This window comes from Photinus pyralis, unplaced genomic scaffold (genome assembly GCF_008802855.1).
Source record: "Photinus pyralis isolate 1611_PpyrPB1 unplaced genomic scaffold, Ppyr1.3 Ppyr1.4_unclustered_Scaffold1963, whole genome shotgun sequence".
Classification (NCBI taxonomy): Eukaryota; Metazoa; Arthropoda; class Insecta; order Coleoptera; family Lampyridae; genus Photinus; species Photinus pyralis.
The window spans coordinates 8027-22485 of NW_022171113.1; the positions used below are offsets into that span (position 1 = coordinate 8027).

General features: G+C 35.7%; 1 protein-coding gene across 2 annotated transcripts; it reads right to left on the bottom strand.

Annotated features, from left to right (window-relative positions):
* Positions 1-7579: 7579 nt before the first annotated feature.
* Positions 7580-11242, bottom strand: LOC116181776. 2 transcript variants are annotated; one of them, XM_031502207.1, is made up of 6 exons: positions 10854-11242; positions 10602-10794; positions 10444-10550; positions 10305-10385; positions 10156-10257; positions 7580-7690 (listed from the first exon to the last, which is right to left on the bottom strand). In XM_031502207.1, the coding sequence occupies exons 1-6, from the start codon at positions 10898-10900 to the stop codon at positions 7633-7635; spliced, it is 588 nt and encodes a 195-aa protein (XP_031358067.1). In that variant the 5' UTR covers positions 10901-11242; the 3' UTR covers positions 7580-7632. The 2 variants fall into 2 exon arrangements, with proteins under 2 accessions (XP_031358067.1, XP_031358066.1); XM_031502206.1 differs by having other exon boundaries at positions 10305-10397.
* Positions 11243-14459: the final 3217 nt, after the last annotated feature.

Here is a 14459-nt window from a genome sequence, read left to right on the forward strand (position 1 = left end):
TTCTCACTTGTCCTGCAAAGCGTCGCGAAATAGAGATTTCATAGATAATAAATCCTTCATCCACATGTTTCTTAACTTCTTCGCCTTAAATTGATGTAGGTAATAAGGCGGTTGCTATAGTTTTCAAATCTGGGAACGGCCTGTTAAACGGAATGAGATGACTAAGCGTTTTCCGATGAATCAAAATAGAAATCCACCCATGTAAATCAGATCTACCTCTGAAGGATCTATAAAGGATCTAGATCATTTTGGGAGGATCTTGGATCTTGATCTAGATCCTTTCTTAAGTGTGGATCTTTGATCTGGAACTATATCATGATTTATCTGGATCTGTATCTGTATCTAGATCCAGAATTAAAGGATCTTACCCAACACTGTAATGGCAGGTTGCAAATAGTACGCCAAATCTTGTACCTATCATTTTTGTATGCGTATATGCTGTGCAGAATCTAGAAATGAACACTATCGATTTAAAAGTCTTCACTCGGGTTCCAGGTCATCTGAGACTCAATAATATGAACATGTCCTTCGAGAGTTGAAGGATTAGCGGACGGTGGATTACGATCCTTCGATCCACTACCAACGTCACCAGCAACCAGTGAAGGTATCACCATCGTCCACAACACCAAGGGGGAAAACGGAAGTTTGTCCCTGTAAAGCATAAGGATTTACGCCCCTTATAGAAGATAACAACAAGGAAAAGGATTTAAATGATTTTAGATAACGACTTGTGAGAGGAGTTACAATCTTACGAACTGCTGGAGGAAAAGAACCTCACAGCGTAGTAGATTTACAACCCTTGTACTAAGACAAGAGACAGCAAAAAATCGACTTCTTTTTACAGTACAAAGATTTACGACCATTGCACTAGGGGAAAAGACATCGGATAAGACAATTATACTTTTAGATGAGAGGTCAAGGGAGGCTGCAGAATCCAAGTAAAACATCACTCACAGTTAAAGATGGAAGAATTGGCGGACTTTGGATAAGTCTGAGGGTCGGGCGAACCTCATCGGCAACAAATCAAGATCCAATACTTCCACTTCTTTGTTTTTTAGTTGAAATACGCAAAATTCTTTTATTAAAGCGCGCACCTGCGACATATGTTTTCAAAATTAATTAAATTTTAGCGATAAGGATAACTCTTATCTACGACCGGAGAAGAACATAAGATAAACTTTTTCATACATTAAATTCTGAAATTTATAAATACCATAAGCATTAAGGTGGCGTTTACATTGCAAATTGGAAATTTATTTCCACAATAACTACCTTCTGAGTCAAAGTTTTTGTTTGAAATAACATTCATGAAACAAAAATTATGTAGTTAATTCCTGCGCTTTGGCCGTTATTTAAGAAATAAGTTCTTAAAAAACTGCCATATAAAATTTATATCTTTCATTTTTATCACGCACCAAAAATAATTTGTTATCAAATTTAACTTTATTCACAAGCTGAAACCTTTGGCAACCATCGGTCGTTAACAGAAGTTCATTTTTTTTTCTCGAAACAAAGTTATTGAGGAAATCACAAGGCAACTTTTGCACTTTTTGTAAACGCCACCTTAGACCACGCCATTAGTTACTCGACATTTTTTTGTCAGCCTTTTTTGGATTTTTATTGGTGCTGTATAAGTTTGGTAAAGTTTTTCTCTTGTTATTTTTCTATCGACGCTTCGCTGACGTACTTGCGGATATATTTTACAAGTTTAAGGACGTTTTCGGTATGTTATCATAAATTACGCATTTACCTTTTATCTTGGAATAGTCATTTTTAGGCTTCTTACTACTTGATTTACTCTTTTCTTATCTTCTTCCCTTTTTCTTCTTCTTCTTTATTACCTACGGGATATACATCGATATTTCTGAGTGGAAACCGTCGAATTCTGGATTTTCTGAATATATCTTACCAACTCAGGAACGCCTTAGATGAGTTTCTACATACCGACTTAAAAAATTACACAGTCATTTCCTGTGACCTACTTACAACGAAGTTTGCTGAACTACACTTCGACAACTGTTCTGGAATTGTAACTGCAAGTATAACGAAATTTTGGAGAACGATCTTGCAAATTGCTCCGATAGGTACATGTGATTTTACTTACACTACTTGTGTCGTTACCGAAGAATATAATCGAGACCTGATTTGTTTACGTTACTTGCTGATTACTACGAAGATTCATTTCTGATTGTTTAATTGCATTGTATCTTTCAGATTAGCTGTGTTATACCGATAGTGGTCGTCGTTTGTTTACTCCGAAGAATTTGCTCATATTAACTTGTTTACATCTTGAATTAGTTAGAGTGCATTGCTATTGAACAGAAATCTAGTTATTTGTGCATGTACTTTTCTTAAATTTAACGCCACTTTTATGCCTTTACATTACTGATTGTACGTGAAATCCGTAGTTAAGACAAAATTTTGCTTTTGCTAGTGTCAAGTCATTCGAATAATTTTATTGATTCTTTTTGAATATTAGTTTCAGTTGTAGTATACGATTGGCCTCGGTGTCAGACCTTATACATTACTATTTCGCAATATTTTATATGCAGCGCGATTAACTACCTATTTTATTTGGTAGTTTGTGTGATTCGCAGAACGAACCCTTTTTTGTTACATTTGCCCAAAGAGAACGTAACATTTTATATGATTCAATGATCACAAAATACTGAAAAAACGAAAATTAAGAAGCTTTAAGAACTGTTATACCTTAATGTCTCAACTATTAGATTTCTGAGGACAGGAATATGGTAGAAATAATTCACAAAATGTTATCGTTACGTTGAAATATGTGCCATTTTGCCAGTTTTCATTCAAATTAGAATCGTATAACCTTCTGTATTGAAGTAAGCTTTATAATACTACGAGTTGTTCTTGACATTCTTGTTTTTTGTCACCTTTAGGTACATGTCTAGCTGCAGAGGATGGGGGGGGGGGGGGAGTTATTTGTTATCGGGCAACGCAAAACAGACGCAGATTGTACAAATCAAATTTTCTTGTTAACAGATGTTTCCACATTCGCCTAAACTTCGGAGCACTGCACACTTGTCCCTTATTGTGTCTCAAGCGGATGTGGTTAATAACTTACAACTTCAAATTTTCCGGAGAGGAAAGGGATTCTAGCAAAGCTTAATTGAAATTTAATTGGAATACATCGAAGTGCGTTAAAACGGCACTTATGTTTAAATTTCCATAATTGCGTATTAAACAGTAGTTGAAAAGATAAACTCGTGCCGTATCTGAGAAAGCAAAGTAAGGCTCTTGAGTTTTCACATTAAACAGACAACTCTAAACTGCAAGCTTAACTTCAATTAATCTAAATGGGAAAATTCACATCTCGGCAAACTACCGCTAACATATTCTGTGTGATGATTTCAAGCTAAGTAGGCACTTACTTTAAAATTATTACTGGTTAATTTTCATAATACGTTTGCTTGCGTAGGTTTGGATAATTTAATTGCTAATACTCAAAGTGGTTAGTAACGGTTAAAATCCATCTAACTACTTAATTGGAGTGGAATTATTTTACCTTAATTAGTTCTTTGCTTTATTACAGTTTCAGAAGAGGGGTTTAGATATCATATTCCGCGTAGCGCTTGGATTAAGGGATGCGCAAAGCCGCTGCAGAAACATTAAAGGAGAAATTATCTTTTCGATATCTCCCCATTAATATCTAAACAGGCGATTTACCACCGAAAGGAAAATAAGTTGAATTAGGAAATTAGACCTAAAGCTTTTAGTTACGGCGAAAACTTAAAGCTATGAAATTTCCAGATGACAGACCATTTTAGAGATTAACATTGAAGTAGGTGAAGGTGATCGGCTGTACGCATAACTCCTACTCGAAAAAATTGGAGAAGGCACAATTCATAATATAGCATTGATTCGGTTGACTACAATAGTCAAATTGGTTAATTTAGTTTTTAATAAAAGAAGTCGGCAATGAGAGTAAATCGGAGGAATTGTCACAAAAACGTCGACTATTTCATTCATAATAATCTCGGTTGGCTCTCACTCTCATTTGAATAGGGAATATGCATGTGGTTTAAATTTACTTGATTCTTTCTCCCGCGAATATTTATTGTCCTAACATTATACTTAAACCATTAGTTTCTTATTTAGTTTGTTTTTAATTGCTAAAAATGTTAATTCAAAAGTGCAAAATAAGCGAACGAAATTCAAATTTGCGAAACGCTTCACTATTGGACGAATATAATAGGCCCTTGTCGCTCTGATTAATAAAAAACATTCATTTTGGTAAAATAGAAGCATAAAAAAGCTCACGCTTTAAAGAATCGTTTGATGTGACCCGATTTGCTATAGTATTTGAAATACAAGTGTTACAATGCGACCTATTATAATACGACTATCTTGTGGCACGAGTGGCGTAGGGAAACGGAGCCACAAGTGTCCACAATATAGGAGTATTACAATAAAGCATTGTAACACGTGTTTTTCATACTATTTTTTCTATTTCGGGGCTTTAATTTAATTAAAAAGTAATTATGAAAAACTACAGGAAACTTTAGAATTAATATGTCTTAAGTTGGCAACACCATTTACGTTGACAAATTTTAAGTTGGCAGCGTAGATAAACACAACACTGACATTTGGAAACTTTAAATTCCGTGAATGTGTAATTTTTTATTCGTAGATAAATTTATTTATGGTGGATGTGTAAACTGCTGATTTGGAATGTATTAAGTTCTTCGTGTACCAAAAATCAAGGAAAACACGTAATTTGATTTCACATCGGATGATTTGACGTTGACGTCTTGACGTCTTGGCGAACTGCCAACTTAGAGATGAAAAGTTACCAAAAACAATGTTACAATGGAACTCATTGAAACACTGTTTTTGCCGAAAACAGTTGCACAAAATTCTCATTGTAACACCGAAATAGAAAAAATCATTTTTGGTTGTGTCGAAAACAAGTCCGAAGTCGAATTTTTCGTGAACTCGGATTTGGACGTTTTTTTTATGTAAGTCATTCCGAGAGCTTTCCATTCGCCTACTATAGATTTACATTTCTTGTGGTATTTTGGAAATTATTCCATTTATTAACTAAAAAAATTCTTCGGATTTTGAAAAAAAATTGCACAGCCCGTCGATTTGCAAGAATCAACGGCACAATATTGTAGAAAAAGATTGTTTTAGGGTTCACTAACTGTAAAAAAATTGAGAACGCTCTTGGAGTCGTCCTCTTGGAACTGCAAAAAAACACTTTATCGAGAATATTTCTAATAGTGTTTTTGCACTTTGGCACAAGGCAATACCTATAAAATGGTTTTTTAGCTTTTTCCATGGTCTGAATAGCTATTACAACTGAAAATATGTATAAATAAATCAACACTTATTAAATACTGATCGTGGCTTGTGACGTCATCCAAGGCCCACTGAAAATGCGGCGGCGTTCAAACCCATCGAATAAAGTCAACGTTTTGAATGTTATTTTACAAGTTAAATTGAATTGTTCTAACAGTGTTTACACTTTTTACTATGTTAGAACGATGTAAACAAGCGATTAAAAAATTTAAAAAATTACATGCATATTCCCTATATTGTGTCGCTAACTTATTTGAGGATTGTTGTTCGTGTATTCCCCTACGTATTGATTGCGTTTGATTTGTTCTGTGAAACTTCATTATTCAGTTCCCGGTTTAGTTGTACCTATTCATTAGGGTTATGATTGCATAGGTGCATGGCTTTTTTCCTAATAGACGCGGCAGGCCTGGGCGTATTATCCAACAATAAAGCAAAAATTCGTCACAAGGTTAGTATCACGTTGTAAATATATCTTGCATAAGGCGTGGATAATCCTTGGCCTCATTGTAGGATGGTATATTAAGTTTGCGTTTTGCCTGTCCGTCCATCTGTGCATCCGTGTGCCCGTAACCACTTGTGCTCTTTCGATCTACTTTTAGGGAATTGTGCTAGAGTCCTGCAACAAGTAGCCTATATACCTTGCATGTGTGCCAGACGGCCATCAAATTTCGCTGTCTTGAAACTCCCCCCCCATGAATAATTTCCTAAGATGATGTTTTTGAAATATGAAACTAGACAACTTTTACATGCGACAACCAATTATTGGTCTCATTTTCTGCATACGGGGGAGGGGGAGGGGGGTTGAACACATGTTCTACCCTTCATGATATTGCAATCAAGACCCCTTATCATAAGAGAAAATTAGGGGGAGGGGAGGATCTCAACGAAAGGAATGAATTTCTACTAACCATAGTCCTCGTCCTCGATTCATTATCGTGCTCATATACAATTCCTTATATCTGAAGAACAGATTGTCGGAAAGGTGTACTCACAAAGGGCGATTGCAACGTCTAGAAGAAATATATCCATTGGTGAAGGTGATGTCAAAACTTTAAGAGCGAATATCTCTAAAATGGTTTCTCGGAGAGGAGTACTCACAAAGTCAAAATCAATTGTCTGGACGAGACATATCTATTGACGAAGTCGAAGCGAATATCTTGAAAACATTTTGTGGGAAGAGGCTCGGAATAGAGGTCAAGTGGAACGTCCGGGCTAGACATATCTACTGTTGATGTCAAAACAGTTAGTGCATATCTGCAGAACGGAGTGTCGGAGGGGGTACTCTCAAAGAGCGAAAAGATCGCCTAGACGAGACACATCTACTGATGACGTGAAAACTGAATTGTGCATATGTCGAAAATGAATATTTCTGAGAATTTCTCTAAAGATTTGATTCTTCTTCTATTATACGGCGTAGAATTTGAAATTATGCAAGGTGTCCTTTAAATTGTTATATGTAAAGATCCCCTTACCCATTAATCATCTACCAAGAAAGTAAATATCAGTAAGTATAACATGCTGCTACCTTAAAACCGAACCATTTACTAAGCTATTTAGGTTTTAAAAAAATGGGCTTTATCTACACAAGAGTTGTGTACAATTTATACTTGTTTGGCGGTAGGTAGAAATCAAATTTACAATACCCCCACGCAAAGCTATAAGGAAGTAGCGCGAGCATGCCTCAGGTGGTTAACCCCTGAAGCTTACAATCTAGTCACTTGTTTCCTGCTTCATATCCTATTTGTTCGCTTAATTTGAGCTTCATGTGTCAAAGCGTTCTTGAGTTACTGTTCGATCGGGCGGACGAACAGACTGCCGAACATTCAAGTTTTTCACGTTTTCGATAAAGGAGCTACTCGCAATGCTCTTGCTGCTCAACAAAATTCTTAAGATATTAACTGCTTTATTTCTCATTCTAGAATTCTTTATTTTCGGTCAATTACTTTAGTTTTTATGGACGAGAATCCTGGAACTCTCATTTCGAGATTAGGATTTCTATAAATTCACAAGGATTCCTAACAGATTTCGATCCCTTTGCTGCTGCTCAATGATGACCATCGTAAAATTGTAGTGGCATTCACTGACTTTTCTCTCGTATCCAGTATTTCACTATGAGGAAAAGCTATTTCGTTGCCGTGTAGGCTACTCACGAACTTGTCTGGTGGATCAGCGATTCAAGTATTATACGTAATGAGTAACAAATGAATTTCTTTTAGTAGGTACGCAGCAAATAAAATAAAAGAATGCGCGTTTTCTTTTTAATATTACATGTAGAAATACAAGTACAGTCAATTTGATCAAAGACGTTTAGCAACCGTCGATGTCGATGTCGACGTTGGCGCAGTCTCTAAACACTCCTCCGCTTCTGAAACACAGGTAAATCCTCGTATAACTTTATCTCTATTGCATGTTTCCCATCTTTGACACAATAAAAACCGTGACATCTTTCAGTTTTCCGGATTATTCGTAAACACATACAAACCACTTTAAAGCATCTGCGCTTGCATTCATCATCACCGTTATTTAAATAAGACAAGCCAATACCGTCTGCACTGTGTATAGTACTATCTGTGCTTTATAACTAGCTAAAAGGTACAAATGAAAGAGACCCCCCCCCCCTTCATTCGCTGTCACTGTCAATCTTCAATGTTTCTGTTGCTCAATAAGATTTGCCATTGTATCGTGGAAAGACTAACGCCACAACAACGTTTACCAATTGTTAAAATATTTTTTATTCTCAAAAAGGGGCTCATTGTTTCACTGTCAGCTGTTCTGGCGCCTTTTATAAATCGATCGAGATCTCGTCAACGGAATTTCGTGGAACCTTCGGGTTTCCAGCATTAAAATTCGCACTTATCGTGTTATTTCTGCATCGCTCAATTTCAAAGCTGAAAGTCATTTCTGAAGTTGACAATTTATGAATTTCATTTAAATGTCTCCTTTTATGGATCGATCGAGATCTCGGTAACGGAATGTCGTAGATCCTTCGGAGTTTCAAAATTAAGCACCAGCGGCATTCAAACGAAGCTCTCCCCAATTACGAGAAAGGGTTTCTGTTCATTCGGAAAAGCTTTAATAGAATTTCTGATATGTAGTAAAGGGAACGAACCGGAGATATGATATTTACAGCGGACAGAAAAAATCGGAATAGCGCATTTTATAGGATAAAGAAAAATATTTCTATTCTAAGGGCGCACAAACAGTGAGAGTGGTTTGGGAAGGGAAGTCGTGGTGAAAAATACTTCAGGGGCAAATTTAAAAGTGCAGTAAGTAGGGTAGGTAAGTATTTGTTGCATTTTGCAATTTTGAGGATGGGCTGAAATTCGTTGGTTGAGAAGGTTAGTGGAAAAGTAGTCTGAAACAGGATAGCTTGATAATGAGTGAAGGAGTCATGAAATGTGAGGTTAGGTAAATAAACTTAGGAAAATAAAGAATTCGATCTCAAGCGTGACTTCCGTTAGAGGGAAGGGTCTTGCGAATGGCCAAATGTTGGAATGCCTCGAGATAAGACAAAGATAAATAAATCTGCTGATTCCTGTTTTATTTTTGTGTGGTGTTATTTGAACAGATACAACAAAATAAGAAAACACTTCCTCATCGCTGTTTTTGAGCTCTACAAGACACCGCTGAGAGTTCAATACAACGTTTCGTTTCGGAGAAATCATCATCAACTTTATTTTTTATATGACCCGTAAAAAAGTACACATTGTATTGAGTAGAATTTTTTATTGCGGATACATGCATACCCGCAGAAAAACGACAGTTGGGTATTGTTCCAACCCTGATTCCAACATGATGGTGCATCAGCGCACAACGCCCTAATCGAGCGTGAATACCTATCGGATAAATTTTTCATTTTCCATTAAATTTGCTCGATAGGTATTGTCACACGATTAGGGCGTTATGCACTTTTGTTTCTTTATACCGTATATCGCTATTTTCGTAATAAAACCATTGAATTTATAACTTATAAATTCAATGATAAAACTACAAGTAAAAATATTACTCAATACAGTAGGTATTTTTACGGGCCATATAATAAACTAAAGTAGAAGATGATTTCCCCGAAACGAAATGTAGGCATTGAAAATCTCTAAACGGTGTCTTGTAGAGTTCAAAAAGTGGCAATAAGAAAGTGTTTTTTTTAATCTTTTGTATCTATTCAAATAAAATAAGAAAAAAATAAAAACCGAGTCGGCAAATTTGCGTCTTTCTGGGATATCTTCGAAACTAATCGGAAATTTCTTGTTTTAGTTAAAGCATGTAATTGCGCATCTCTGCTATCTGCAGATAATAATATCACTATAATTACGTGAAGTTTAGAAGATGATGTGAGGTGGATAAAACTGATAATACGCTCGTGTTAACGCGTCTGCGGACAATTGAAGACTAAAGAAGAGAGTAGTTCTTTACATCTAAACGGATTCGAATAAAAAGATGACGTAATCTTAAGTGGTTCTTATCTTGGATAAACTAAAATGAGTCCTTACCATAGCTTCGTGTAGTTTGTAGCTTGGCTGACGTAAACTTGAATTTAATTATCCGTCCCTGTTATGTCTAACGTCTGTCTTCAGCCGAAACAAAGTAGGTACATGAGATACCGTCAACTTCTCGTACAGTTGTGTATAGCTGTTTCAGTAATAAAGATGTTTGACTGTTACAAAATTTACTAGCCCTTCCATCAGAGTGATCGATATCCTTTATACCACGTATCTAACAGGTTAAACCCAACGTAATAAGCTACGCACGAAGTTTCGGCAGAGAATCGATAATAATTGATGCATAATTATGCAATAGTAAAAGGGATGGTTTCATTTGAGACATAGTTACCTGCATAGCATGTGGCCCATGGGGAATTGTTTTTCTATCACTTTATGATAAAGATTGTGAACGTTAATATGATTTACGTAGCGATAGCATATTCCCTTCAACCTAAAATATTCTATCTACCGTATTAAAAATCAAAAGAGGTAACATACATCGTGTTCCACTTTTCGTCCAAACCATGACTGCCATACTTCAGCAGAGTGAACAAGCCGCCACATTTCAGTACAGCTTTCCTTATTTTGGAACTAATCATTAACGTAGAGGAAAAGTGTGTTGGTATAGAATACAAACCTGTCAAAATGAGTTGGACAAAATTCCTTGAGCAAGTCACTTATGATTTTTATTTCTTCTAAAGGGTCCGTGGCCTCGTCTAAATTAACTTCTATAACGTGATTAATCTATAAGTTTCAGGATCTTAAGGTTAATGCTTACATTTTAAGCGATTTTACCTCCTTTGCAATGTGTAGGCAGATAGGACATCTCATATAAATAGTCGTGTACACATTATATAGCGTTATATCTTCGAATGGATGTCTCAGCTTCAGATCGGTGTTCGGAGTATTGTGTGGAGCTTCAAACGTGATGGCATAAGTTTGCGGATTCGTAATCGTTTGATCATTCCCAAAGTGAAAGAGAGTGTACCTAAACATACATGTTCGTGACTGAGGTACCATAACTACACGTGTACAATTTATACCTACCTCTGCAAAAACAGGTAACAAACATATAAAAATTGTAAAAAGTTCATGGTTAATAGAATATAACAAAATATGACATTAAAATTTCAATACTTTGCCGACTGATGTAGATCGTACTTTGATGTATCCATTTTTTTTACCATTTTTTAAATACAATGACGTTACTCTTCAGCTTCTAGTCGCAGCCAAGGTTTCTTGTTGCTAAATTGAACTGTTTCCCCATTCGATATTCAAGTTGTTCTTCATGGCTGTCATTAGGGCGTCTTTTCTTACGTCAAGTTTGGCAATTTTAAACAAAATTTATTGTATCGTATACCCTATTCCTGTCAACTAAACGAGGTTTACTAAATTATTGTATATGAGGAAGGGTCGTTCCATTATCCTCGCCAACTCGTTTGAATCGATAAATACGAATTAAAAAAAAACTCGTCACTAATCAATTTATAAAATAAATAGGGGCGTTAAATCTTTTAAATACAAATAAAAATACAATTCGATTTTGTTATAGCCTTAGCTGTGTAACACAAATAATTGATAGGGTAGGTATCTAAATTGTACTAGAGCTCTATTAATAATTATTGAAGGAAACGCAACTTTAAACCCGTCGTTGAACTTTTCGGTCCAACCTTTGAATATAGTTATTATATTCAAAGGTCCATCTGTCTCTGCCCAGTTGTCTCTTTTTTTCTTCGCATTCCAATAACTCTGTTCGGTGAATGTGAAAACCACAGGCTTAAATAATTATCAACGAAACCTTAAAATTACACTGATAACTTGATAATTGGTATAGTCGTGTCATTTTATTGTATTGCGTGCTAACGCAGTTAAAGTTCTTCAGAATTTTGCCGAGTCATTCTTAACATCATGATAGAAATTTTTAAATCATTATCTTTGAAACAGACGACCTCTACAGTTTTACTATTACTTGGCAAATGTGAAATGCGATACAGCCCATTATACAGGGTGTTTTTTTTAAAGACGGGCCATAGAAAGTACACACCTAGCATAACGCAATGTAAAGGCGTGGAGTTATTTAAAATGGGCCATAGGGAAATTTACATTGCGCATATTGTTCTCAAATCTTGGCCTTGCGCTTAGTTGTTTCCCTGACAGTTCTCGATCTCAATCCTTCAAATGCATCAACGAAGCAGCAACATGTATTCCGTCGCTCGAAAAGGTGTTCATGTAGTACAATATGTACAAGAGTGGGCACAGTAGCTGAGTGGTAATGCGAGCTATTCAGTGCCGAGTATCGGGTATTGTTTGGTTACCGGTTGAAAACAATTCGAGCACCGTTTGTAATCTAAACGTTTATATCTGATTTGAATAAATTTGTTAATTTAGAAACAATTTCTACAGTACTGTGGCAGATGATTCGCGAGGAAGCTATGAAACAATTGATGCAATGTAAATTTCCCTATGGCCCATTTTAAATAACTCAACGCCTTTACATTGTGGTATGGCCCACCCACCCTGTATATGGAATGTAGTATATATCTCGATAAATAAGAACTGTATACAAAATGTTTGTATATAATAGTTGTTTAACATTTTATTTGCCATAATAAGGCAGCGTTCAGTTGTTATTTATTTCAGAAAACAAATGAGGAACGGAAAACAATTCACACAACGCGTATTCCTGAATATTTGTATTTTAAAATTATATTGCGGACATCCAAATACCTGCGCACAGTACTACACGTTACGAAGCTTCCTTTAGTTACCTGTCTGTCTTTTTGTACAACAAAGTAGGGTAGAACAGGCTGAGTAGACATCCACCTAATATAAATAAATGTTAGAAAACTCGGAACCTTTGTCTGCGTTCATGCAACAGAATTTTAGACACACAGGTTTGCGAATCTCAAAACGCTTAAAACATTTTTTCTTCAAATGTCAATAAAGCTTGACATTTGTCAACTCATTTCATGATATAAAAGTTTTACGTTTTATTTAAATTCCTACCCCATGTAGGTATTCCCCTTCTAAACTCGTTTAGTGAGATGTACATTATTCTTGTAGTACAGTGTTTTACCTTAGGCCGTTAGAGGCCATCCGAGTGTTATATGTTTCTTTTACAATAGTTCTTTGTTTTGCCGCTCGAGGTCGCGCAGAAATTTTCTTAGTCTCTTTTCGGCGCATGAAACAGGTTTAATTGTTACTCTAAGAAGAACGCGCACGTCATTTTGTTACCTTTTTTGGATATACCTAGTATACCAAAAGAATCAAGTCAATCCTTCCTCCGACACTTCATTTTAGAGATATTCGCACACTGAACACAGTTCCTTATTTTAATTAAAATACAATCAAATATAAAACCAAGTTCTAATACCCCCCCCCCCCCTCAGAGCAAAAGTTCGTGTGTTGTTTTGGTGGTTAACACCATTTTATTGTAGTTGTACCACAATCTTAATCCACCTAAATGGGTTTGCAATAATTGTGGCAATTGTTGCGGATCATGAGCATTACTTATCTAAAAGTAGAATACTGGATTGTTTAGCAATAACTTTTACTATGGCGTTATTACCTACAAAAATTAAATTAATTGTCCCATTCCATTTATGTTGCAGTTAACTTAATAGTACAAGTTGAAACGACAATACCTACTATTCAGGCACTAAATGGTAAATATACAAACAAAAGCAAATGACCCGATAAATTTTAATCGTGGAACTCATTAAGATTCCCAATTTTAATTCCGTATAAAAACAAATTAATTAAAACGCTTCACTTGAGGATGATTGCTTTTAGTTTGCGCAATACCGATCACTTTTAAAGCCAAGTTATAAGAGAACGACCATCTTTTTTACTCATTTAAGGAAATTCTACTGCTAACATCATGCGCTATACCGAAATATAATTCTCCCTGAAAGAACTCCAAGGTTTTCAATAGAAAATGTTGGAATGCAAAGTATATATTTTCTTATCAAATGTCATGTGAGTTGATAAAATCTCAATCGTATTATACTGGAAGGAGCGAAGATTCTGTCAAATCCCACTTTGCCTGAAAAAGTGTAAACAACATTATCTGATGTTTGTCAGCCATTTTCTTAAAAGTAACTTTAACTTTTTTCTCAATATAAACCATTTATTCTTTGATGTATATTCACAAACGTGAAAGCTTTCTTCGGTTTACCTTCCTATAGCAACCGCGAGATATAGTATATTTTATGCAAATGAAAGAAATATGTTTGATCTAGCGATTTGTATCCGCAAAGTGATAAGGGCTACTGAGACCACACATAAAGGTACCTTTATGAAATATTTGTCTTGTTTCACTGGGCATTACAATACATATTTGCCGAAACTTTTGAGTAGGTTCGCTATTACATACATTTTTTCTTCATATCTTCCATGAATTCTCAACCCCTAATCGTGCGAGGATAGGTACCTACATACGGAGAAATGTTCCATCTCTCTAGGAATTTTCTCCGGTAGGTATTATCGCACGAGTAGTGCGCGGGTGAAGCATCGTTTTGCAACCTTCGTTTTCCAACTCTTGTTTTTTTTGTATCCCGTATATCGTTGTATTCTTGTATTCCTAATAAAAAATGCTACCCAGTACAGTGTGTACTTTTTTACGGGCCTTATAAAAAATAAATATGATGTTAA